Source organism: Marmota flaviventris, chromosome 19 (genome assembly GCF_047511675.1).
Source record: "Marmota flaviventris isolate mMarFla1 chromosome 19, mMarFla1.hap1, whole genome shotgun sequence".
In the NCBI taxonomy this organism is placed as follows: Eukaryota; Metazoa; Chordata; class Mammalia; order Rodentia; family Sciuridae; genus Marmota; species Marmota flaviventris.
In genome coordinates this window covers 32,236,077-32,262,803 of record NC_092516.1, presented here as the reverse complement: position 1 = coordinate 32,262,803, position 26,727 = coordinate 32,236,077, and the positions used below count along the sequence as shown (strand labels likewise).

The window sequence follows — 26,727 nt, the reverse complement described above, 5'->3', positions numbered from 1 at the left end:
ATTTTAACACAATAAAGAAATGTGAGAAAGAAAAAACAAATACGACCAGTGTGGGCGGTCAGCAGCTGCCAACTGCCCTCAGCAGCTGCCAACTGCCCTCGAGCCCAGGAGGAGCTCGCAAAACCCCCTGGGCCCATTTCATTAGCTTGTCCTAAGTTGTGTCCTTACCGCTGTTTCCAGCCATTGACCTCCTTCCTCGTGAGGCTGTAAGGAAATTGGAATCTCATTTCCACATCAAAATAGCAGACACCAGAACTGTAAAGTCGTGAGTTTATTGCATATGTAACAAAATGAACCTCCCGGGGCCAGCCTGCTGTGTGATCGCTGTTTGCTTCCAGCTGGTTCCATACCCACATTAAATAGAACTAGTATTTCTTTTAAATACTTTTGATTTTGACATAAAACAGAACATTAGTGTACAACTTTCACAAAATAAATCAGCAATAAAAACAGTGGGAAGAGTAACAAGGATAGCAGCAATACTTAAAAACAAGACATTACAAAATAAATTAAAAATACATTATAAAGTGGTTGAGAAACAAAAATAAACAAATTTTAAAAATCCATACTATGTTCGGGAAGGCTGCCATGTGGCACACACCTGCTGCAGGTGGCTGGGCCGGGGCGTGTTCTCTGCAGAAGGCCATTCCTGACGTCTCAGAGTTGAGGCCACCTCACCTGAATTTGGCCCATGCAGCTGAGCCAGCTTAGGGGTCAAAATCGATCTAGTGGCAGATTTTCCTTTCAGAAATCAAGAGGGCGCCCTGCTGTCGCCCTGTCGCCTCAGGCTGCGCACGGCTGCCCGCTCCCCTGCCCACAGCGCTGCAGAGTGGTGGTTCGCTACATCCCTGAGTGTCGGCTGACGGCCGCTGGTGAGGGCGAGCCTGGAAAGTTGGGCCCCTGAAGCGTCTGGGCAAGGAGGCGAGAGGCAAGGGGGGACAGGTGGGTCGCCTGGGACTACCGGGAGGGATGACAGACGAGTCACACATACAAGGGCTTCACACAGACCCTAAGTGGGGCAACCAGGAGCTTGTCACACTGTCCTTTGGGGTGGTTCAGAGGACCAGGCCATGGTAGACAGTTCCGATTCTAGAAGGGCAAATGCCACCAACAGGCTTGGACAGAGCAGAGCTCTGGGAGGTCTGACGCGGCTGATGATAGCGCCAAGGGCTGAGACAAACCCCCACACACGTGCAAGTGGCAAAGCCAAACAGAAGCCCCAGGGGACAGGAACTTGGGCAGCTCTGGATGGTGGCCACAGGGACACCAACTTGAATGGCACAGGGCTGCAGTATCTACGGATCACCCCTGCTCTTCCTAACAGCAAGAAGGTAGTTCGAAGGCCAAGTTCCTGCTGCATGTACTCACACCACAGACCCTGCTTCCCTCTGGAGTGTCCCTTGAACTCTGCACATCTGTCCACCTCCCAGAATCTGGGCTCAGGTCACAGATCAGGTCTTTCTGGGGGGGCCTGTTGTTTCACTTCCCTGTTCAGAGGAATACTGAAAGGGAAGACGGGGTGGCGTCATCTTGGAACCAGTTTCTAAAATGCCCTCAAAAGCATTGGGGTGAATGAGACACAGGGTGAGCCCTACTGGGGCAAGGCAGAAAATTGAAAGAGACTAAGGCCACAAGTTGGCCTGGACGTTTGCACGGATTCAACTTCCCTTCTGCAGAGAATCCCACCCGGTGTCCTTTCTGTCCCAGAACCTCAGGAGGCCAAAGTGCGGCTGCGGAACTGGGAAAACCTCTTGGGATGGACGGGTCTGTGACCTAAGAAGTCCACATGTTCCTCACATGGAACCAGGCTGCTTCCAGGATGAGCAAAGGAATCAGGGCGGGCTATGGGGGGCTACACCTTCCTCCACACCCACCAGTCCAAGGGGAACAGAAACAGAACAGTGAGTGCCCACGAGTTCCAACCTGCTCCACCGCAGACCACAGCTGGAGCCCAGCGCTGAACTCCCACTTCAACAGCAGTGAAATGTCTTGCTAATGAATTACCCTGTACTTGCCCCCGCCGCCCCCCCCCCCCCGCCAAAACCAGAGCAATAGCCACAGAGCCACATAGGAAAATGGGCTGCTGCTGCGGTCTTCCACAGAAGCCGAGCCATCTGAAATGAGGCCACTGTGCTGAAATCAAACTCTGCTAGAACTTTTGTGCAAATAGGAAATGGTGTTGGAAGCCTCGAGTCTGGGCTGGCTTGGGCCTTGTCATCACGTCGAGACACGTGGGCAGGAGAATCAAGTGCAATTGCTAGTGTCACCACGGCCACGGAGGAAAAGGCCAACCAGTTTGCGTGGAGTTGCACCCACCTGCCGGAACAGGCGCACACCCACGCCCTCCTCCCAGCACGGCACTAACTCTGAGGCCCTGGTCCAGCAAGGCCACCGTTCCCTCTCCATTTTCAGCTAGTCTGCACCGGGCCAGCAGCTCTGGTAACAGGATTCTTTTGTTAGTTTAGCTCTTAGCAATTACCACATGAAAGTCTGTTAACATTTCAGGAGACACAGTGACGCCTCTCCACGCACAACCAGGCACAGGACGGAGTCAGCTCTGGACCCAGCGGCTGGATCTGAGGCTGATTTTGGTCTGTTCTTTACTAAGCTCTGTTATGAGGGGTTTTCACCAGAAAGAATTTCAGACAGGATAGAGGATGCAGCAAAAGGGACTCTTGAAAAGAAAAACAGTTTTTTTCTCTGTGCAAAACAGACTTTTCAGCCAGGATACCCTGAATAAAACCCTGGGCCTCAGTGAAAACTGCTCGGATTCCTTTACTTTCAAAAGGAAAACACATAACGATTCAAGTTTCCTGCCATGACAGACTCCCTAGAAGCATACACTGTACAGTTATTTTTCAGGTAGGAAATCATCTGCTACGCAGAACAGGCCGCTGGGATGTGAAATTTGGGATCTGAGCTCTGGTTGGGTATCCGGCAACTGCTGAACTTGAAAGGGGCCTGGAGGCTGCATGAGAGGGACAAGCTGGTAGCACTACCAGGCAGACCCTCCATGGACCCAGCCCAGCCCCTGGCTGGGGTCCGTGCTCTTGTAAAGAGCACAGGGCCATGAGCCTTTTCGCCATGTGTCACCGAGGCACAGGCAAAACCTGGCTGTTTTATTGGATGGGTGATGGGGGGGGAGGACGATAATAAAGGAGGGATATATGGTGAGAGCCACCTACGAAAGTCCCCTGCCCCCTCCCTCTGCCAACAAGAAGGAGGGGGACAAGCCTTTTCCCTCAGGTTGTCCAGGACTCCAGGCCTCAGCCAGCCTTGCAGGAGGCACACGGAAGCCATATGCTTTTGGTCTGGTGGTCATGAGCGAGACTCTGCTGCCTCGGGATGCTCTTCACTCCACAGCAAACCCACAGGTCTCCTCCACCGCGGTCAGCAGTTTCTCGTAGAGTTTTTCATAAGACTCATACGGTGGGATATCGATTCGGTTAAAGCTGGAAAAGGACAAAGGAGGCAGAGTCACTGCTGGGACAGCACAGCCCTGGGACCACCTTCAAGGTCAAGGATAGGCAGGAGACAAGGCTAGGTATGTGGGAGGTGGCGGGGCGTGGGGGGCACTAGCAAGGTCTCCACCTCCCCCTGGTGCTTTTCTGCTCCAACACAAAAATTTTCCAATGAACTCACAGTAAAATAAATCTCAATACCTTTAAAACCAAAACATAACCAAATTATTACCTTATTGCTTATATTACGACAAAGCTCATAACTTGTTTTTTGTCTTTGGGAAGATATTATTTCTCCACACCATGAATTACCCTTTTGCCGACTCCCATAACCTAGACTGGTCATTAGTCATGTCATCCCTAACAATTTATCGCATGTCTATCTGTTCCTCTGGGATTTGCTCTGAGACCAAAACAAAGCAGTCTGGAAATTTCCCTGTAAAACAAACTATATTTTAAAGCTAGTAAAATGTGAAATCCCTGAAAGATGAGGTCAATATTAAACTTCTGACTCAATATTTCCATGGGAAATTAATTTCCAGTATTTATGCAAAGAAGAAGACATCCTTTAGGAAGCTATTGACGCAAAACAGAAACAGAACCGTCCCCCCCCCCGGGGAACACAGTGGCTGTGAGTCACTGGGACCGAGCAGCTGAAGCAGTTTTGTCAAGGAGTTGGGTTGAGTGGTATGGCCTCCTTTGTTCTAAAGTATTAATATCAGAAGACATTTTTTATGTCTGTTTTATACCAGTGCTAAAATGTTCGAGGCCAGGAGCCCTGTGAGCCGGAGAGCAGCACCATGTGCCAACATGGTGCATTCCTGCCCAGATAGATGCTGCAGCCACGGTCAAGCAGGGCCTTCCTGTCCCACAACAGTCTCAGGAGAGCTGCATTAGCCCATATACAGGGGTGGAAAACCAGGTAAAGATATCAAGCAGTTTGCCTCATAGCCCATCTTTAAAAGGTATCATGGTCAGCATTTGAACCCACGCTACTGGGTTCCAAATCAGGAACATTCTAGCACATCACGTAACACTCTTGGACCGTTTGGAACTTGAAGGAGAGGTAAGTGGTTCTGAGACAAAGTGTATGCATGAAATGGACTTTTAAAACACAATGGAACGATCTACCATGAATATTAATTTTTAAGCTTAAAATGTAGGGAGAAAACATTTTTCAATAGACAAGAGATACTGGTCACAGGCAAAGTTACAAGGACAGTAGAGACCCAGAAATGTCAGGCGAAGTGAAGAGCAATAAATCCAAAGTAAAAACTGTTTCGCCTGTAATGCCAGCAGCTTGGGAGGCTGAGGCAGGAGAATTGTGAGTTCAAAGCCAGCCTCAGCAACTTAGTGAGGCCCTAAGCAACTCAGTGAGACCCTGTCTCTAAATAAAGTATTAAAAGGGCTGGGGGTGTGGCTCAGTGGTTAAGCATCCCTGGGTTCAATCCACAGAGAAGGAAAAAAAAAAAAGACCCAGCAAAGAAGGCCACTCGAGCCTGAGAAGCAGGAGCCACCTACATGGCAAAATACCAGTGTCCACTAGTTACATGTCAGAATAGCCTTCTGATAGCCTTGCACAAGGCCCCCTCCAAAGTGCTGTCCCACTGGACACAAGTGCTGCTGCCAGCCCCACCTGAGCTCTGCAGAAAAGAGTCACAGAATCCTGTAAGTGACAGATGGCTGAGCACAGGGTGAAGGGCACAGCCTCTGGAGCCAGCTGCTGGGACACCCAGCTCCATGGTGGGTTCTTACCAAGTGTGGGCCTTGGGCAAATTGTCCGTGTTTGCATCAATCAGGTGGATGGTGAACAGCCGGGGCCCTGCCGCGCCTGTAGAACCTTACAGAACGACACTCTAGTTAATGCACTTCGCAGGCAAAGCCCTGGAGCTGCCTGGTGGCGGCTCCCACACACATCAGCCCCAGTACCCGGGCAGGCTGTCCTGCCGGAGGGTTGTGATGGTCACCTAGCATCGTAAGCCCCTGGCCAGTTTTAGGAGATGCCTGCAGTGGCCACTGAATGACAGAAAGAAGACATTTCAGAACAACCCAGGGACAGGACCCAGAGGCTCAGAATCCCCTGGTCATGAGCAGCTCCAAGGGTGTCTGGGCTGGGATCTGTCTGCACCCACCCTTTGCTAGTAGCAGAGCTGCCAACCACTGGGCTCATCCATGCTTGAATCTTTTCAGACTCAGCTCCCAGTGACATCAAGCTGGCCAGCACTGTTCACAGCTGCTGCTGTAAATTCAGGCCAACTCGGGGATCCCAACCTGCAGAAGCGGAGGGCCCCAGGTGCTTGGATAGTCTTGAGCCCCCTTCACTCCTGCAGGGCCCCCTGCAACCATCCTACATGAAGACAACACTGTGGAGAAGACAAGTGCCTTATGCCCTGAGTCGAGGGACCCTGGACAACCCTCCTTTCACTCAAAGGTTCTTAAAAGTCAGAGTGAAGATTCTGTACTTGCAACAAATCCAAATGCCTATCCACACTGAAGTTCAACTGCTAAGCTCGGTACGTTCACATCCTCCACCTGCTCTTTCCAGATCCGCCACATACCCTCCAAACCCTGGGTGTGAGATGACACACTGGGCCACATGCCCAAGGCCAATAGCCAGGGACCCTTCCTATGGAACTCCCTGCAGGAGTTCCATAGGAAGGGCCACCTCAGTGGCTTAGAGTGAGCATGACACCATCTTCCCTCAATGTGCCTTGTGGCTAAACAAGGGTCACTTGCAGTCTCAAGTGTGGGGCCAGAGGCTGTGGGTGGCTCCCAGCAATGCTCTTCATAGGTGCCCACCTGGGGCCCTCTTGGCTTTTGATCACAGTGAGGCTGTGGGAACTGGGCCTTGCCAAGGCTCCATGGGGACCTACATGTGCCAACTGTGCACCTCCATGGCTCTGAATGTTGACCACGGGGTTCTCTAGCAGGTGACATTTCAAAAGACACCTCATGGCAATGGCCCTGCCTCCCCGTCAGTCACCTTGCAGAGCCTTGAAGCCCTGGAGAGGGACTCGCGTGGAGCCAGTCACGAACTGCAGCAGCCTGGCCCTCCTCTCCTCATCGAAGGTCTCCACCGCCTGCCAGAACCAGCGGACGATGTTGCTGTCGGCCACACAGTGCTTCAGCCGCGTGTTGGACTTCCAGTCATTCAGGTCGATCTTATCCAGGCCTCCTATTATCAACTGGGAAAGCATTTTGAGGTGTCATTTCCAAAACGTATAAGCCCCAACCATGACATGCCTCCTCGGCTCTCAATACAAGAAAGGAGTTAAAAACTTGATCTCCAAAGCCACCAAGCAGCTCTGACCAAATGCACCAGACAGATGTCTGGACAGAAGAAAGCTGCACTCGGACAGGCCTGATACGTGGAGCCACCTCCTGCTGGCTTCCAGCCTGAGGACAAAGGCACACAGCTACCAGTGTGACCTGATTACAGCCCGGCTGGTGGTGTTGCTCTGGGGTGGGGAGGAGTGAGCAGCTAGAACATTCTGGAAACACGCCACGGAGCTAACTGTAAAACAAGGCCCCACTGTGGTGTCTCTCAAGAACGTGTGTGGAGACGCCAGGGTGCGGTCTGAAGGGATGGGAACTTGCCACGTGGCACAGGTAAAGGGAAGGGCTGTCTCCTCACTTGCTGACCAAGCCCACCGCAGCACTCCTGTGCCACCCAAAGGCACTCTTGCCTCACAAGCTCTCAGCTTCTCACGGGTGGCAGAAAGACAAAGGACAATCTGGAAGGCTTGGGTCCCTTGGCACCAGGCAGAGATGGATAAGGGATGAATGAATCTCTGTCAAGTCCACAAAGTGTGAGCAGAGAAGATGGTAACACTGTGCTTAGTCTGTGATCAGCCAGAATAAAAAATGAGACGCTACTCCTGTGGGAGGATTGGCACAAAATAGGGGCCACACCAGAGGGGCTGTGGAGTCTCCATGCCAGAGATTCAGAAATCACAAGCACCTTGAACGACTCTCCCAGAACCATTCAGGCTCACTGCTGCCAAGGGGACACCTCGCTGTCACCATCACAGAGGCCTCATTCACAGCTGGGCTCTCCGACAGGTGACTACCTGGTGCCTGTGGGCTGGGCGGCAGCATGGTGCGCACATACCTCTAGTTCCTTCTGGTCAAAGGGCTTGAGTAAGTGCTGAGGGATGAGTTCATTAAAGCCCTTCTGGAGCGCCAAGAACTGGGCCTCAATCCCTCTCATGAACCTCCAGTTCACGTACAACCTGGAAGAGGAGCCCACGTGTCAGGAGCAGCTGCAGACGGGCCAGGAGAAGGCCCATGGAGGTTAGCGACAGGCTCAGGGGACAGTGTGGCGAGCTGGGACCGTGCAGGCAGCCTGGCTCCCGACGGTGCCTTGCTCACCGTCAAAGACATTTGTAACTGCCATCATTGAAAAGTGCATTTGGCAGTAAAATCAGGGTCAGCGTGAGAAACCGGCAGCAGTGTGACCACACGAGCCCCATGTTTCGGAACTTCCAAGGCAAGTGACTGGTTCCTGTGTGGATCTGCCTTGAGGAAGAGGCGGGAGCCGGGCGGGAGTGGCCTCCCTTGAGGCTCCCCAAGCGGAGCCTCTGGCCCGCTGCTTTTCCCCTGGGCTCACCACCTTTGTACCCAGAGTTGGACAGTCACATAGAAATCCTCCCGGGTTTGGGCTCTGTCCCTTTGACAGTCCAGCTCCAACCACATCAGGGTCCCTCCTTGCAGAATCCCCAGCTGAGAGCTCCTGGAAGTCGCCTCTTTCACATGACACTGGTCACGAGTGCAGTCAAACACAGGTGAGCCTCAAGCATCAAGAAGCTATGTCACCCCTGACATGAACCCAGCTGTGCCCAGGACGGCTCCAGGCACCTGCCTCCCGCCCCCCCCCCCCCCACCAGGCCACCACCAAGGCTTGCCCTGGGCATTACCGGACATATTCCTTCTTGTTCTCCTCCGTGACCGGCACGTTTCTGCCATTGGGTTTCAATTCGTGCTGAAGAATCCGCCCGAAAGCGTTATGCTCCACGCAGAAGGTGTGGTCCAGCACGGGGGTGATGTCGTTCTCTCTGTCAAAAGGGGATACGAGGCCAGTGTCAGCGAGATCTCTGCCACCCTGCGGCAAAGAGGGGAGCACCGAAGACAGAGGTGGCAGAGGGACAGCTGGTGGACACGCGGCCCTGTGGAGTCGTGTGGAACACTAGCATTGGAAAGAGCTGGAAGCCACAGCTCCAGTGCCAGGGTCCCCATCTTTCTGACTGGAAGGAGGGTGATGGCTTGCTTTATGATCTTTTGAGACCTGTGTCCCAACTGCTTTGTAATGAGTCTGGGAGGACAAGGGAAAGATTGTCAAGAGGTGGCCCAGTCAAAGGGAGGTCACCCAGGAAGCCACACAGGCATCTATTCTAGCAAAAAAAAGCACTTGAAAATGCAAACTGGCTCTTTAATCCACCCGAATGCTTGACACACAGGTAGAGACAGGGGTCCCCACAGGATGCTCTGACTCCCCCATGCCCCTTGTGAGGTGCAGCCTATGAAGACAGAAGGTGGCCAAGACTCAACGCCACTCCACACAGCAGCTCTCCTGCCATGCCAGGGCTTGGGTCTTTCACAGGGACCTGCCACGCCTACTGGTCACTTTGTTCCTGTGACCGCCACTCTAAAGAGTGTTTAGGATAATTCTAAAGCAGAGGGGACTAAGTGTTCATTTTGTTTTGATACTTTCTCAGGACCTCTGCATATTAACTGGAGACACTGTGGGGTCTCAGTCTCTCTCTTTTACACACACACACACACACACACACACACGGCAAAGAATGGCTATTGACATTTTTAATTAGACTTAATAATTCAAGGGAACAATGAGAAACTAGCACATGAAGAGAAACTGATCAAGCCTCATAAGGAAAGTCAGTCAGTGATCTTGTTAATCTGCTGTTATTTCTGGCTGTGTACAGAGACTTCTCTCCTTCTCTTCCTCAGTCCTATCCCTGAAACACGCGTGCGCATGCCCACACCCAGACACAGCAGCATACCCTCACAGGGACTAGGTATGAACTTCCAGTTAGCTCAGCAGTGAGCGGATACTTACAGAATCCACACCAAACTTTTGTGCAGTTCTGGGTCCACCGACTCCAGGTCAGAGAGTTGGATGGGTTTCCCCAGAAGCTGCTTATAGAAGGGAACTGTGAAACCCCCATTTATGTAGTGTCCATGGAACACAGCCAGACCCATGATCCGACCCACAAAGTGGAAATAAGACAGATGGTCCTGCAGGGGGCAGCAGAGAACACGAGTTCATTAGGAAGATGATCTACCAACATGGGCACCTCCTGCTTTCTCCAAACCTCTTGGGAGACTGTCCCATAGGCCCTGAGCACTGACTCCACTGCCCCCAGCTTATACTCGTGGCCAAATAGAATAAAGCCTGCTTGTCGCTGAAATTCAGAGCATGTCTTTCATACACATGAGCAGGACATTTATATGTTCAAGTCTAGCACCGGTCCTCAGAGCTGCTGCCTAATTGTGGGGCTGGTGCAAGAGGAACAGGCAAGACCCTTCTTCCGAAATTGAGAAAGTCACCTTGGTGACAGCAGAGAAGCAAGCCAAGTACAGTGGCCTTGTGCACCTACTGGCCCAGGAAGCCACCCTGCCCCCCCTTCCCTTGTATCTGCTCAAAAGAAAGGAAGAGCCAAGAGTGACTTTCCTCCCTCCCCCGCCACCCCTCCCCACACAAAAAGCAAAGAAAAGAATCCTCAGAGGGTGGCGGGGGATGTGGACACGGAGGAAAATAAGTACAAATGGCCAAGAGAAAAAGGAATCTTTCCAAAACCAGAGCTGTGCTGGTTTTTAACTAGGCAACCTCACAATTCTACTTTCAGGCTTGAATTAAAATTATCTCAGAAAATTAGTCGACACTTCCATGCTGCTTAAAGGTTCTTTCACATCTGAATGCTCAAGTAGAACTGGTCCCTGGCTTCCCCTCAGGGCCCTTGTGACAGTGCCCATGTGGCAAATATGGCCCACAGTCTAAGCTTGGGTCTCTCCAACTCTAAGAGTGTCCTAAACCACTTCTCAGAATGTCACCTTCAACCAACATGGTCATCAAATCAGAGTTCCCTCAAATGACAATAAAATGTTCTGCTGTGAGAACAGCTGGATTTCACTGTATTCTCCTCAAAAACAACACGCTGGTGACCCCAGGCTAAAAACCTAGGATGGGAATCACCCTTTGTAACTCAGTCCTCACTCTATTTTTCCGTGTTTTATTTACCTTAGTCTTTAAGCCTATATCATGAGTAAACCATGGACAGAGATTGAAACTGAAAATACATCTTAAAAATCCTCCAGCGACACGCCCGACCTCTATTCACAGATACTTACAGGGTTGATTGAAGAATCTGGGTTGATTTGCAACATGTAAATATTGTCCGTCGAATACTGGAAGAGTCCATAATATGGATTCAACATTTCATGGCACAACAAATAAAGCCACTCCCTAGGAATGACAACAACACATCTCAAAGGTGCTACCATTTCTGGTTTCAGATCTTATCCTAAGGATTCATTCACTGTGCCCCAGGAAGCTGAGAGGGTAACATGAAGTGGGAAAGGACACTTGCTCTGAGGACGAGGCCAGGAGCCTAGTAAAGTTCACAGTACCCAGAAGAGCACCTAGGAGAGCGCCCCGAGGCAACCCATCATCACCAAGTGATCAAAACTCTGACACAGCTGCATCTGATTAGGTTAGAATTAAGAGTCCCCGTAAGAGGATGGCATTCTTGGCAGTGCAACTTGTCATCTTTCCTGCCTCTAAGCTAAAGTTCTCTCTAAAACTCTGCAAAGACCCAACTCTCAGGTGATGACATTCATGATGTGATGTTAGCTGATAAAAATGCCATAAAAGTAGCATGACTCTAATTTATCAATAGTTCACTCCAGTATTAAGAGTCAGGGTCATTTTCTTTTACTTATTTCTAGTTTTTAAATGTTCCACGGTAAAATGTTTCATAGAAGGGGAAAACATTTCAAAGTCTAGGGAAACAGGAGAGGAGTTGTTCAAGAATGACTTTTGCGGGGCACAGTGGTGTGCACCTGTAATCCCAGCAGCTCCAGAGGCTGAGTCAAGAGTTCAAAGCCAGCCTCAGCAACTTAGTGAGGCTCTAAGCAACTAAGCAAGACTCTGTCTCCAAATAAAATATTAAAAAAGGGGGCTGGGGATGTGGCTCAGTGGTTAAGCACACCTGAGTTCAATCCCCAGTACAAAAAAAAAAAAAAAAGAATGATGTTTTCCCTTTGCAATTTTCTGTTCAATTCTTTTTCTTTTCTTTCTTCTTTTTATTTATTTATTTTTTAAACGACAAACATCTATCACTTTGGTACCTTATAAAACTGGTTATATATTTTAAAATCTTTAAAATTTTAAGAGTTTTAAGTCTGGATGGGATATATGAGTTAGATTCTTGGCTGAATTCCTTTAAGTTGGAATTATTTTATTGTTTAAAAACTCCAAAATCAAAACCAGACAAACAAACAAAGCACTTTAGATAGAAGCTGTGTGATCCGATCGCTGTGGTTGGGTCACTCTGCACCCGAGAATGGGGGCTAGGGGGCACAGACACCTGTGCAGGTCTGCAACCGGTCCCAGCCGCTTATCCTTTTCAAAACTCTCAGATAAGCCTCATTAAGACACCAGCCCCCAATTTTATTCTGGCATTTCTTACTCTTCCAAACAGAAAAGACAGAAATGAGACAGAATAGGAAGGAATAAGCACAAATAAAAATCATCTGTGCAAGAAAATTGGGAAAAGATTAAAAAATGGTCAGACCAAAACATGGCAGAGGCACGAAGCTCTCCCACCCAACTTCCCCCGAGCCTGGCCGATTTGTGGGTTTATATTCATGTGCATAATTCTTTGACTAGTGCGTGAGGGAGGAGTGCGCAAGTGCAGTGCCTGGTTTGCTCTGCTGCGTCTCTAGTACCCAGCACGTGGGAGGAGGCCAGTCTCTGCTGGCTGGCGAGCAGATACAGTTCCTACAGCGGCATACAAATCATGGGGAGCTCCCAGGAGAAGATGCAATCATGTGACGGATACTAGCTTCATTCTTTTGTTTTCTATTTGATCACCATGGAGTTCAATAGATGATTATGCTGTAGTGATTTTAAAATCAAGACAAAATTTTTTGAAGCACTGGAAGACAAGTTAAAGAAATCTCCCAGAAAAGGGGGTGGGTGGGAGAAAGACACGGGAAAGAAAAAAGATGAGACACACAGAGGATCAGGCCAGGAGCCAATATCCAGGTAACGGGCAATTCCGAAAGACTGAAGCAAGAAATTGGAGGAGAGAAACCTAAGGAGAGGTGCAGCCATTCCTGCAGCAGGCACTGATGGAGAGGCGAGCGAGCTAGCGTCAGCAGCTGCTCTAGGAATGGGGGATGCAGGCTGACACCCCTTGCTGAGTGCAGGTCATGTCTGCTGGGAGCTGCAGGCAAGAGACATCACACAATGTGACTTCAGGTGGTGGCAGTGACACAGGGACTGAGCTGAGGGAGGAGACCTCAAACCATGGCAGAAGAGTGGTGGTCATGCCAATGGCTGAGCAGAAGGAGGCCTGGTGCATCACTGACAGACCGCACAGAGACCTCTGAGACAGACAAGGACAGGGAAGAGAAGGAAAGGAGGATGTCAAAGGACACAATGTGTGACACTGTCCTGGGATTTTTTTCAGGCAGGGCAGGGGACTGGACATTGAACACAGTGGTGCTCCATCACTGAGCCACACCCCCAATCCTTATTTTTTGATTTTGAGACAAGGTCTTACTATATGTCTAGTCTGGCCTCAAACATGTGATCCTCCCGTCTCAGCCTCCTACTGGGATTACAGGCATGTGCCATTGTGCCCATCCCCTGAAGGATTTTTAAATTTAAAGGGGGTAATAAAGACAAATAAAGCCTTAAAAAGAAGAAATTCTTTGAAAAATTAAAATCTGTTTAAGAAGATGAATTATAGAAGACTGTTTAACCCCTTGGTGAACAATAGTTACATTATCATAATATTAACAGAATTGATTTTAACCCTTATAATTACTATGCAGATAAGAACAAGAAGCTAAATTTTTGGTTAAAGAAAGAATGTAAATTTGAACATGGACGATAGAAATGTAACACACAGATGATGGAATTTAAGGGAGAGGAAAGGCTGAGGGAAGTGAAAATGAGAGGCCAAAAGAGAGTGTTTCTAAGTGATGATCCAAAAAACAAAGGTGTTAGCCTATTACATACAGTACCCAGGACAGACCATGGTGGACTAAAAAGATCGATGTTACTAAACTGGGAGGTGAGAGCACGCAATGAAGCCCTTGCCACCAAGGGCCTGTGCCTCTGGGCACAGGGCATAACAGTCTGAACTTGGTCCACCAAGTGATACGAAGATGCCTGTTAGAAGAATCAGTTAAAAAAGCCAAGAGTGAAGCAGGTGTCTCCAAGGTGAGACAAGAGGTTGGACAGGAAGTGGATTTTTGCTCTTTTATCCTGTTCTGTGTGTGTGTATGTGTTTTTTTAAATGATTTGCTTGAATTATTTTCACCCAAATTGTATTTTACAAAAGTCCTATGATACAAATGCAACGGACACGCCCCCCTGCTCAGATTCAGACACCTGAGCTGAAGAGGGCGATTTTTATTCTAGCTCTACTGAAGTGACCTGCGCGATCTGATGCCTTTCACAGACAGTCAGCTGTGGCCAGCAGGGGAAGCCCCAGGGACCTGCTCAGGCACTGGGTAGCGGCATGCCACCCTCTCTGTAGCTAGGGCTGCAGTCACACCGACAGCCACTCACCGCGCCACTCCACCGTAGTCCAAGCCCTCCTCCCCACGGAACTTCACCATGAGTCGCTTCTTCAGGTCCTTGGGGCGCATCTTCATGATCTGACGATAGGACTCCTAGATATCACCAATATGGCAGGTTGAGAAAGAAAGCCTCTGCTTTTTTTTTTTAATTTTTATTTTTGGTTTACTATTTTTTTCTTTCTTGATTCTTAAAGGTACTAAAAGACCAGAGGTCATGGGTAACGGAGCAGCCATTGACCCCCCAAGTCTCCTCTGGTTGCTACGGCAGGGCCCCACCACTGTGTCTAGCACATTCCATCTCCTCTTCCACAGCTTCTCCCTCCAGAAACAGCAAACACACACAGTCCAGGGAACACCTAAATGTGTGGTCAGCATAATCACTAAGAATTTAAGGACAAATGTCCTCATTAGGGCTGATTTGTCTCTACATAAATTAATTTTAATGTGCCCTATAAAAAATTAATGTACTTTAACCCAAATGAAGATGTCACTGAGTCTGGATGTTCCAAGAATTCTGGGCCTGTTTTAAGTGAAAAATCACACGTGATTTCCCAGAGTGAAAAAGGTAGAACGGGTTTAAGTAAGACAAAAAGCAGCTTGCCCCCAGCACAGACCCTGTGAGGTCACAGCGTCGTGGTCCCTCACACTCGGCTCGCAGACTGCAAGTGGCTAGCTATCGGCACCGACTCTCGGTGAAGGGGCACTTAGAATCTCTTCATGCCTTGAGTGCAGCGCTGTTCAAACTCTTCCCATCCCAGGAGGCACAGGGGTGCCAGTGAGCAGCAGCTGGAAGCAGTGATTTAGGTCTTTCCCACTCCAGGCAATCACTGCCGGTGGCTCGGTGGGCAGGAGGTCGCTGCAATCCCCCAACTCTTCCAGCACCGCTGCACCAGTGTCCTGCCCACACTTGGCCTTCTCCTGCTGTGCTCTCCCCCAGGGCAAGGTGCACGCCCCCCACAGTGGTGGGTCTCGCACTCCAGGACTTCCCTCAGCTGCCAGAGCCCAGAGAGGAACTATGTGCACTTCTTGAATGGTCTCATTTGGTCATTTTGGGCCACTGTCCCTACTGTTTTGAGAGATGACCCAAAGCCAGGTGAGCTTTGGCCTCATGATCCTCTTTCCTGAGAAAAGGGTCCTGTCTCTTTAGGGACTCTGATGATGCCCTTCCCAGGAACTGTCTAATCTTCCTGTGACCAGAGGAAATGACAGGGAGACCCCCCGGCCACCAAGCTTCTCTGAGAAGGAAATGCTCTTAGATGGAGCCCCATACAAAGCAGCAGGGGTCAGAGCAGCTGGGTATGAGGAAAACAGACTGAGAGCATGTGATCTGCACAATACAGAGAGGCGCCCAGAGGCAGCGGAGGGCTAGCTTCTGCACCTATTTCTAGGCTTTCACCCCAGAAGCCAGCTATCGAGCTTTTAAACTGTTAGCATCTGAGGAAATATAGTCCCTCTCTCCACGTAGGCCTTGGTCCTGAGAAGCCCTGAATTTCACCGAGCAACAGAATCGATACCTGAAATATTAACCAGAAAGCAGAGCTCACTCAAGAGGGAAAACCGCCCACAGGTCAGTTCACTTAAAACCAAGGAGCCCACATCACCCTGCTTATCCCCAGGGCTGACCATCTACACCTGATGAATTCTGTACCTCAAATATTTCTTCTCTAGAAACTTCAATGCGACAATGGCCAGCCTGGGGTTGCTGCAGTGACAGCTCGTGTCTGAGGACTTTGAGTTTCTGGACTAGGTCTCTTTCGTATCTCTGGGCAGGAAGCTCCTCATCCTCCACAGAGCCTTCACTGGGCAGTGGCGGTGGCTGGCTGGGCTCCTTTAGTTGGCACTGGTGACTGGAGGAGAAGAAAATGAGCCGAGTCACACCACAAGCAAAGGCCAGGAGCTGCAAGCAAGGCCCCGCATGTGGCAGGGACCAAGAAGAACTTGCTACGCAACTTCAGGTAGAGTTCTTTTCTCTGGTGACATAACAAGGTACTAAGATGTGCAACAACTGCTGGTGGCCACCATCCACTTCAATATAGGTCTAGGGCACAATAAAGGAGATTCCCCAATTCCAAGCAACTGTTTATCTTGCACATTGTTGCTACAAACAGAAATAGAAATTGCTCTCGTTTATCTTGCATCTACTACATAATGATAAGACAGCACACAGCTAGCGGCACCTCAGTAGTCAGAATGAAACCGAGTTGATGGGAATTTTTATTTAAAGGAGATAATCCCGGAGGGCGGCCACACATACATACAAGAGCAAACAACTCAGTGAAATCCAATGCTAAGCATCCCTTCTTTCAACTGCCTAGGGATTCTGAAACCTGCTCGTTAAGGGCAAAGTATCAGTAAAATCAAAGCAGTAGGACCCATGGAGTGACAAAGTGGCATCTGCCTTGTTCAAGTTCTGCCACTAGTGTCAGCTGCCACTTAGGAGAGCTAAGTGTGATGTTTTGTCCTGAGGACATCACAAATCTGTAACACTGAATGTGCAACACAAGGTCAACCCCAAACTCATTTCTCTACTCCTCATTCTCTGGGCCAGGCCTGCCATTAGAGCACCTCGTGCTGAAGCTTTGTTAACGAAGCTGCTGAGTATTGTCATCCTGGTGACTTTTATTCAGATTGCATATAGAAAAAGAGCAGCAACAAAATATGGCCTCAGTAGTGTCCACGCTAATTTAAGAATTTAAAATCATGCAGTTGTTCATCAAATATTTTACCCTATTTTGCTCATGGTTATTGTCCAACAAACAATGCAGTAGATAAATCAAGAAAAGTGTGAATGGAAGAAAACATTCAGTTGTAAATGAAGAGGTCAACAAAGATTTTTTAGAAAGTCTTACTTCATGATGTGGTGTAACCTTGGATCTGTAAACTGGGTTGTTCGGTTATTATGATCTACAAAATATATCCTCCCAGAAACTGTACTTCTGACTTCCCAACCTGGTGGCAGTGGTCCGAGTTCATCACAATTCACACTGTTAAGGTCTCTACCAAAATGGAAGAAACAGGGAGGTTTATCCAACTGAGTTCAGAGAAGGAAGACCAGGTCTACCCCAGGAACACCACTTCTTAGAGAGACCAGCACAGTCAGGGGGATCTGAGAGCTGTCACAAAGCTACTGCATTCACAAGCTGAATCAAATGTTCCCAGTCAGAAAGGTTTCTTCACTGAAAGGCTCCCAGAGGGCTCCTAGGGGTTTCAAGGTCAAGTACAATGTGCACTGGAAAACTCGCAATTCTGAGCAGCTGCATGGGACCAGGAGTTTTGCTTTCAAGCCGTTTTTGTTAAGCAAGTGGTCTCCCTTCTAGGCTCCTGATGAATCTCCTCAATACAAGCCACAGAAGATGGGGGGCGGGGGGCACAGCATTTCTGACGGAGATGCTTTTGTAATTAACACAAAAGCCTATCATTTCCTACAGTGAGTACTGGAGAGATACCTCATTCATTTGCAGGTAATATTTCCACTGTAATTATAGATACTGAATCGTAAAATCAACATAGACTTGGAAAATCAAAGACAGGAAGCTTATTCTCAGGTGAAACAAATTATGCATAAAAAGGAAGTAAACATTACCAAAAAATCTTATTAGGTAGTAATGCTATTTTAAAAAAGAAACTCAACTCTGTTGTGGAGCATGTTGGGGAAGGAGCTCGGATCTAGGCTCAGCTGTATGGCCTGGTAGAAGTGATTCGTTCAGAAAAGCTTCATCTCCCCCAGAATGGGCCCACAGGGAATGAGCAAGAGGAATAATAAAGCAGCAGAGAAAAGGGGTAAGAGAGTCTTTATATTTCCTCTTCAACTTATTGTAGAACATTTTAAGCATATAAGAAAGTTGAGAGGGGCCATAATGAAATCACCAATGAGCCCACTTCGACAATCACCAACTCTAGTCAACCTCGTTTCAAATACATCCTGTTCACTAAACACTCAACTTATTGAAGAAAATCTCATTTCACTCATCCCTAATTTTAGTTTAAACTGAGAGCAATATATCTGGAAGGGGACTGGCTATGCATGGCAACTGCTGGAAGACCAGCTTGGATGGTGGGCATTTTAGCAAACCTACCTGGGTATCCGGGGGTCATGCCATGTGCTAACTCCAGTCTGTGTGTGCAAAAAGTAAACTTGTCCTTGTACTGTCGTTCTCTGTTCTGCATAAGAAATTAGAGGATAGAATTAGAGAAGTCCAATTCCACGGAGTGGTCACTCTGTCCTCTAGTGTGTTCACAGCAATTCTACACTTCCTTTCACCATTCTTTAACTTTACTGGGAAAGGACCTGAAAGGACACAGCCCTGTCTCAACATCTGGAGGACCCACCTTTATGCACATCTGTCACTTCTCTGCCACCTTAAGAATGACCTTTCACATTCATTTTTCTCTGTGTGCTGCACGGAATCAGGCATTCTTGCTTTCAAGCTGGTTTTTGTTAAGCAAGTGGTTTAGGTTCTGGATAATCTCGCTTCTGGATAATCTGCCAAGCTAAACTACATCCCCCTTCATGTCTGTCCTCTTTAGGGGGTGGTCAAGGGATCCCTTCTTCTTGCCCTTGACCCCCTGCTGTCCTTCCCATGCTCCAGTCACAGATCATGGCTGATTCCCTCATCTATTTACACAATACCTGGGTTCTCTTTGACATTAATGTGCCTAAAATTTCTAAACTGAGAGACCAGAGCGACTGCTGAGAAATCCCTGTCAGCCATACTCATACCTCTTTCCCAAGGGTCTTTACATGGCCACAGCCACCGAGTGGCATAGCCACATTAACACTTGCAAAAGCAGAGCTCCCGCAGGAACTCGATACGAGGGATGTGGCAGTGTCCTCTCACCATAGCCTTCAGGCAGTTCTGGTGACTGGTGGCCATGTGGACGGTTCTGGGGCGTCTGTAGTGAACCTCGGACTTCTGGATTTCTAAGTCGTTGTGCCTGAAGCCTTTGATCTTGACTTGGGGACTCTGCAAACCTGCAGTTCCCTCCACCTGCGGCAGCACCAGTACCATCCGAGTAAGGGGCCGGTTCCTCCATGAAGCAGCTGAGCGGCCTCCCGGGTCCCGAGTCTTCATACACGGTTCTGGAAGGAAGAAAGGCACAACAGGTGTGGGAACTCTGTGGCAGTGTCACGAGACTTGGGCCTTCAAATTCCACCCAATACTGTCACACATGTGGGTTCTCCTTTCTTTTAACAATTGAGAGAGAGCACCCCAAGTGTTGAGTTTTACACACTCCATCATGTCCTAATTAAACAGGGCGGACTCTTTCTAAGGAACAGGCGGCCAAAAGGAGCCAAATTGAAAGTGCCACCAGGGCCACCCATAAAGTGCAGCTTACGGTAGAGCTGAATGATGGGGGGAAAAAAAACTATTTTGCACTATAAGGAGCCTGTGGAATGAGATTTCATTTTTCTGGGTTTAAAATCAAATCTAAATTCTTCATTTTGCTTGTTATTTTATTCTCTAATGGAATTCCTGGTTACATAAAATACTGCAATGATTCTAAGTGCTTTTTAAATATAAGTTTTTACCCCCTGGGCAATTTTGAACACAATTTACCTTAAGAGGCTATTTTCCCTTATAAGTACTTGAGAGAAAAAAAAAACTCTTATATTGAAAAATTTCAAATATATACACAAATTGAGAGACTAGAACTATGAGTCCCCTCTCTCTCCCTGCCCCACAACTCTATGTCCATCAACTAGTGACAACAGCTATCTCTGGGATGCTCTCTGATTCCTCCCCTCTAATGTTTTATCATTTCATCCTTAAATATTTCGGCATACACCTCTCAAAGGTAAGGACTTTTTCCATTATCATGACTACACGTTAATTTTGAAAAAAAATCAAACACCCGCATTCAAATTTCTTCAATTATCTCATAAATCAGGATCCAAAGTCCTCACGCTACATTTAGTACCGATGTCTCTATGTCTCTTTTTTATCATTAATTTATAGGTTCTCCTTCCCTCCTTTTTATTTTTTAACTTTTCTTGCAGGATATCTGAAGACCTTGGGCATATTCCCTGTCCCCTGTGTTTCCAAGAGGTATGTTAACGTGAGATCATCTCTCCTTTGTGATATTGTCAGAAACTACTAATGATTGTTGCCTATTCTGTTAACTGACAGGGGATAGCAAAATTGTGACAGTGACCAATGAGTTTTTAAATATTTTGGGAGTTTTTTTTTTTTTTTTTAGTGTTTTAGGTTCCCCCTTAGTGTCAAGTGTGAACTCATGAATCTTTAATAGATTTGATATGTTTTGATTCATTGCAGTTATAATTCTTATTGATGCTCAAACTGTCCCTTCTTTGGCCAGATGGAGGCTCCCAAGTTGGATCCTGAGTTTCTGGGGCACAACTCCAGCAATAAGTCAGTTGGATCATAGTTTTATCCCAAAAGCTGTGTCCAGCACAATGACGTAAAAGAGGAAGGTTACCTTCCTGCAGGCTGAGAGCCTATGGGAGCAGAGAGCTTGGCTGGCGACACCATGGTCATACGTACCCTTCATTTTCTAACAGTCCTCTGCAGTCCACCACCGACCCTCCAGTGCCTATTCTGTCTCGTGTCTGTAAACTGACTAAAACAGAGAAAAACGGCCTTCATTAAAACCAGTGGTGTTTTATACAACAGTAATACAAAGAGCCATTGCAACTTTATAATTTAGGTACCATAGCAAAAAAAAAAAAAAAAAAAAAACCAAGGCATGTGTACACACACACACACACACACACACACACAGCCTTGTGCTTTCAATATGCTGGATTTTACTCCAGTAGCTGCATACACCACAGCCATCTGGACAGTCCCTGAAAATGTACAGCAGAAAAGGTGATGGGGTTCTTAAGTTCTCCATAAAGTAACAACGCAAAATTCAGTTCCTTTAACTCACTTTATCTATTAAGGGAATTATGACTCATGTTTAATAAGGACAACACGCTTTCATTATCTGCAAAATTTAGACCTCAGTATTTACACTCTTACTTTACTATGAACAACACAACATTTATGAAGTCGTTTCAGTTGTTTCCCACTGGCACATCCCTCCCCCAAATAAAGGAAGAAATCGCAAATGGAAAAGCAGTTAAGTGAGAACTTTTTCATTATGATCATGTTCGGAACGTGTACGCGCTGTTCATTAGACTTGGCTCAGGTCTACCTAAGACAAAACCCAAAAGACAGGAGTCATAAAGTCACTCTGCTGCTGTGAGACCATTTTCTTTGATTCCTTTCGATGCAAACAGTCATCACCAGCCTTACCTAAAATACTGATAAAAATAGGTATGTAATAGAATGAGCTTCTTAAGAGATAAATCACTTCCTACAGAATGCCAAGAGTCAACACTGTAGCATTAGCACATTTAAATCTTTCTCTCTACATAATCCGATCCTTGACTTTATAATTTACATTATATACGAAATTCATCACAAATCCTCTTTGCTTTTTACATATAAGGGAGGGGGGGCTTCTCAAAGAAACTATGGCCCCAGTTCTTGCATATGTGGCCACCATTCTCAATCCTTGAATAATACAATGACATATTAATTGTCCACTAATGTGATGATCAGAATGACATTTAAAATTATAATCTCAAATCTTTCTGTACATGTGTAAACAACAGGATGAAGGCAGTTTGATAAATAAACAACACCACACACGATACAACCTTTCAGAGATGGCCCATATATGGTCTGTCCTTAGAAGTACGTCAATGCCTACGTGTGCTCCTCTGAGGACAAGCTGAGTGTTATGTTCTGTAAGAGCATCCCTTTATACAGATGAGAAAGTTCTTACCCACTATTTGGCCACGAACTGCATCAGTATCTGAGGGATTTAGTTTGCATAGATCCAAACGCTGGTCTGCAAACAAACAATTCAAAACTTAACCCAAGGAACGTTAACTAGGGGGAGGCAGGAATTCTGTATTCAGCATTCAAAAAAAAAAAAGATGCCTCCTAAGGTTTCTTCAGTTGCAATAAGAGGCAGAAGAGCATTTGGTTCTTACAGCCAGTATCTTTTAATCTGCTGATGGCATTGGAGAGCAGCCGCACGCAACCCAGGAAGCCAGCTCCCTGTTTCTTGTGAATTTTCTTGTGGTTCCATACGCTGATGGTTATAGAATCTGTTTTCCCAACGTATCTGAAAAGAAAATGCAAACTCGTTTTAATTGTATTTCTGAATTATGATAATATCATTGAAATTTTATGTGATTGATTTAAGGATTCTTATAAAATAAAGCTGACTCTATAGCCTGCATATGACAGATATTCGATAAATATACCCACTACTAACTATAAGAAGCTGGGGGGAAAGATCATGCCCAGTTATGCGAGAAGCAGGTGTAGATCACCCTATGTTCCTATAATGCTATAAAGAGGTTCACTGTATTCTAATACTTCCATAGGACAGTGACATGTTCATAAGTACTCACCAATTGGGCATAACAAATAAAACTAGTTCATAACAAGGCACTCCTTATAAACTACCAAAAGTATACAAAAAGCACACTAAGACATGAAAGTCCCCCTCATTCTCAGTGTGAGTCAACTATAGAGACCAACTTTCAGGACAAGAGGTTACAATCACTTTCCAAGTCATTTCTGGACCCGTCAAGTAACTGAAACTAAACTTTAGGATATAACTACTACTAAAAATCTGACCCAAATATACACAATACAATTTGCTAATTAATCAGTATTACTTTGATGAAAGTTTCTTTTGGGTACTAGGGATTGAACCCAGGGGTGCTTAACCACTGAGCCATACCCCCAGCCCTTTTTTATATTTTATTTAGAGACAGATTTTCACTGAGTTGCTTAGGGCTTCAATAATTGCTGAGGCTGCCTTTGAACTCATGATCCTCCTGCCTCATCCTCCCAAGCCTCTAAGATTATAGGTGTGTACCACGGTGTTCAGCCACTTTAACGAAAACGCAAACACAGGTACATATAAAATAGTGATCTTCAAAGTGCAACTCCATTCTTGAATGAATATACAAAATTGTCTGCTTATATATGTTTGATCATGGGCTTATATACGTTGGATTATGCAAAACTAAATTTTATTCTGCAGAAAATTTCTCTGTATTAAAAAAGCAAAATGTTTTTAAAATCAACAGAACTATGTGATCCTAATAATGCATTTTTTAAGGTTAAAAACTACAACTAGATTTAGGGTTTCACTGAAAAACATGCTCTTTCCTGCTAAAATGACCAGGAGATTGAAAAGTCTGAGGATCATCATTACAGTAAGAAACCATCAAAATCTCTGCAAACACCAAGTGAAAGACCTCCCAAGTACTAAAAGTGTAAAATTTGGTGAGATGTATTTGTTTCACCATTTACTTGTTATCATTCACAAGTTAGCAACTCCCCCCTCCCCCACACCAACATTCTTCCCTAAACGCTCCTATTCCATGGAGACACCCACTCCCTGCTTTCCCTAAGTGGCTCACAGGCCTCCAACTCACAGATCATAGTGCTGGTTCCACTTTGGGTCCAATGTGTTTTTCACAGTGTCGGTTGAGTGGCACTGCCCAGAGCCGTCCACAACAATCTTAGCAAAGGGGTCAGGGAGTCCTAGAGGATAGAGGACAGCCACACCAGGATGAGAAGAGTCACAGACACCTCTTTCAGGCTAGAGGGAGCTACAAGATCAGTTAGCAGGGCAGAAGATTGTCCTGGGACTTTATTCTCTGATCTAAGATTAGTTTCAACTGGCAAAGTAAATGACTGCTATTTAGCTTTCTGAGAGAGACACCCTGTGTGTTTTCACTCTCTGATGTTTAGAGGACAGAAAACTATAAAAATGGGTTTAAATTCAAATAAATTTCCATCTCTGCTGACCACTAAGGGGGGTTAATTAAATGGAGGGAAAGGTATCTGTAGTTCATTGTATTTATGCTTTCTAAAAATAGTAGTACCCAGAAATCTCAGTCTGTCTTACCTATGGAATGTCTTACCTACCTTAATTTGGTAAGTCCCTAAATATCAGTGTATGAATCAGACAGGTTTATGGGATCAGACAGGTGGTGAAGTGTGAGGGTTCTGGAGATAGACCTGGAAGTGATCCACGGCTTTGGAGCTTCCCAGATACTTGGATAAAGTCTTTGAGCCTAAGATTCATCTCTAAAGTGTGAATAATACCACTTAAGAGCTGAGCCGTGATCTTGGGAGGATCAGAAAGTGTGAAGAATTTAACACTGCAGGCATCTACTTGACAGTAGGTGAATTTCTTACATTAAGGAGTGATTTCTTCCTTCAGGACTCTCTATTTTTTACAATGCTTTGAATTATGGGTCTTTAAAAATGTGATTTAATTTAGAAAACTGGATTAATAATTCTACTCAAGCCAACTATTTTACAGGAAAATGTCTAATTTATTCTTGGGAAAAAAACACTTTGTTCAACAGAAAGCAAAACCCTCTAAATAAGGAGGCAGAAAGCCCAGGTATGACATGCAGTTTTTCTGGTATGATTTAAAAATTCTGTGTTTTTGAGCAAGGGAGCCCCTGCGTGGTAGTTGACTGGGAAACCAAGTTTCTCAAACCATGTATTTTTATTCCAAGGCTTTTAGGAGAATACACCCAGTGTTTTTTATAAAGGTTAAAATTTCAGAAATACATGATATTATAAGAGCAAAAATGGGTGTTTACTTACTGAAGAAGTCTTTCTTTGCAAGGTTCTTGGCACATAATACTAAAAACAAACAAAAAAATACTAGGATTAGCATTTATGGACAAGATTTCCACCATGGCTAGTCTGTATTTGCAATAGAAAAACAAAGATTTTAAAGATCATCTTTGCCAATAATTTGTCTTTCAAATTTAGTACCACATTAAACAAAACCCCAGCAACGACCTAAAACGTAAAGTACTTTCTCCTCAAATTAGAGACCAACTATAACTAATCTAAAATGCTTTAGTTTAAATTTAAAATTATACTTAAACAAAGCTGGATTTATCAATATGTTCTTAAACTACATAGGAGCCCATAAAAACCAATTCAAATAAGGAAATAAAGACCTGAAACATTTACCTTTATAGCTAGCTATTGCTAACAACAGTGAAAGGAACTAGGCATTTTTGGTGTTCTGATGAATTTTTTTTTTTTTTTAAGTGAGGCGCTCTGAACCCAAGGTCTTATACAAGCTAAGTATACGTTTTACCTCTGAGCTGTATCCCCAGCCAATAATGTGATTTTATAAACATAAAGTTTGGTATGTGGAAGAATAGAAAGCAAGAGGAGAAGGGTAAAAAAAAAAAAAAAAAAAAATATATATATATATATATATATATATATATATATATATATATATATATATACACACACACACACACACCAGGGTGTTGTGAAAAACAAAAGACAAAATGTATGCTAAGAATCTAGCACAGTGTTGGTATATAAAAGAATGCAATTAATAGTGATATTCTTTCATTCATGAGGTAGTATCAGTTGCCATTAAAAAACTTTGTCAAGGAAGAATATACAATGCACTCTCTTCTTTTGTACTGCTTCACAAATTTTGCTAATTTTTAAGAATACGTTTATGACTAGGAATGTAGTTCAGCAATATGTGTGTGCCTAGCATCCTTGAGAGTCTGGGTTTAATTCCCAGTACTGGAAAAAAAAAAAAAAAAAAGAGAGAAAGAGAGAGAGAGAGAGAGAGAGAGAGAGAGAGAGAATATAAAGTTTAAGAATTTATAAATATTATTTTACAAAAAATATATTCACATAATATTTATTGTACAAACTTTTGCTCTTTACATAACAGCTTTATTTATATGTAATTCATACACCATATAATTCACCCATTTAAAGCATATAATTCAGTGATTTCTAGTGTACTCATGGAGTTGAACAACCATCACAATAAATTTTAAAACATTTTCATCCTCCCCCAAAAGACATACTACACCCAGGCACAGCTGCTCTCCATTTAACCTCAAGCTCTCCAGCCCTAGGCAACCACTAACCTACTTTGTGTCTGAGATTCTGCCTATTTTGAACATTTCACATGAATGGGATCATGTGATACATGATCTTCTATGACTGGCTTCTTTCCCTCAGCAGGGTGTCTTGGAGGTTTGCCTCCCTAGCATGAGTCAGTGGCCATCCCTCTGTATAACTGAGTAATCCTCTGTATGGATATACCACAACTTCTTTTTTGCTCATTAGCAGATGGACATTGGGTTGTTTCAACTTCTTGGCTAATTATACATAATCCTGTACCTGCTGTTTTATAGTCATGTTTTCTCTTCATTATAAACCTGTGAGTGAAGTTCCTGGAGGGACAATAAGGTAACTGCATGTCTAACATTTTGAGGAGCTACCAGGCTGTTCCCCAGAGTCTGCACCACGCTACGTTCCTGCCAGCTGTGTCTGAGGGCCCCACTCACTCTTCATCCTCCTTAATATTTGTTAGTGTCTCGGTG

At 45.8% G+C, this 26,727-nt stretch overlaps 1 protein-coding gene across 3 annotated transcripts in view; it reads right to left on the bottom strand.

The window, feature by feature from the left end:
• Nucleotides 1–253: 253 nt before the first annotated feature.
• Nucleotides 254–26,727, bottom strand: part of Smurf1 (SMAD specific E3 ubiquitin protein ligase 1) — a 94,957-nt gene continuing 68,483 nt past the window's right edge. Inside the window, exons 2-18 of one of the 3 annotated variants that reach the window (XM_027953231.3) lie at nt 24,953–24,991; nt 23,764–23,872; nt 22,300–22,433; nt 22,089–22,154; nt 20,798–20,873; nt 19,133–19,374; nt 18,371–18,455; nt 17,144–17,290; nt 15,943–16,141; nt 14,284–14,387; nt 10,830–10,944; nt 9,538–9,716; nt 8,378–8,515; nt 7,573–7,693; nt 6,445–6,646; nt 5,217–5,301; nt 254–3,452 (exon numbers count right to left, since the gene is read on the bottom strand). In XM_027953231.3, coding sequence (XP_027809032.1) covers nt 3,353–3,452; nt 5,217–5,301; nt 6,445–6,646; nt 7,573–7,693; nt 8,378–8,515; nt 9,538–9,716; nt 10,830–10,944; nt 14,284–14,387; nt 15,943–16,141; nt 17,144–17,290; nt 18,371–18,455; nt 19,133–19,374; nt 20,798–20,873; nt 22,089–22,154; nt 22,300–22,433; nt 23,764–23,872; nt 24,953–24,991 — 2,141 coding nt within the window. In that variant the 3' untranslated portion in view covers nt 254–3,352. The remainder of the gene's footprint in view (nt 3,453–5,216; nt 5,302–6,444; nt 6,647–7,572; nt 7,694–8,377; nt 8,516–9,537; nt 9,717–10,829; nt 10,945–14,283; nt 14,388–15,942; nt 16,142–17,143; nt 17,291–18,370; nt 18,456–19,132; nt 19,375–20,797; nt 20,874–22,088; nt 22,155–22,299; nt 22,434–23,763; nt 23,873–24,952; nt 24,992–26,727) is intronic. The other 2 variants (XM_027953232.3, XM_027953233.2) reach the window with 2 other exon arrangements.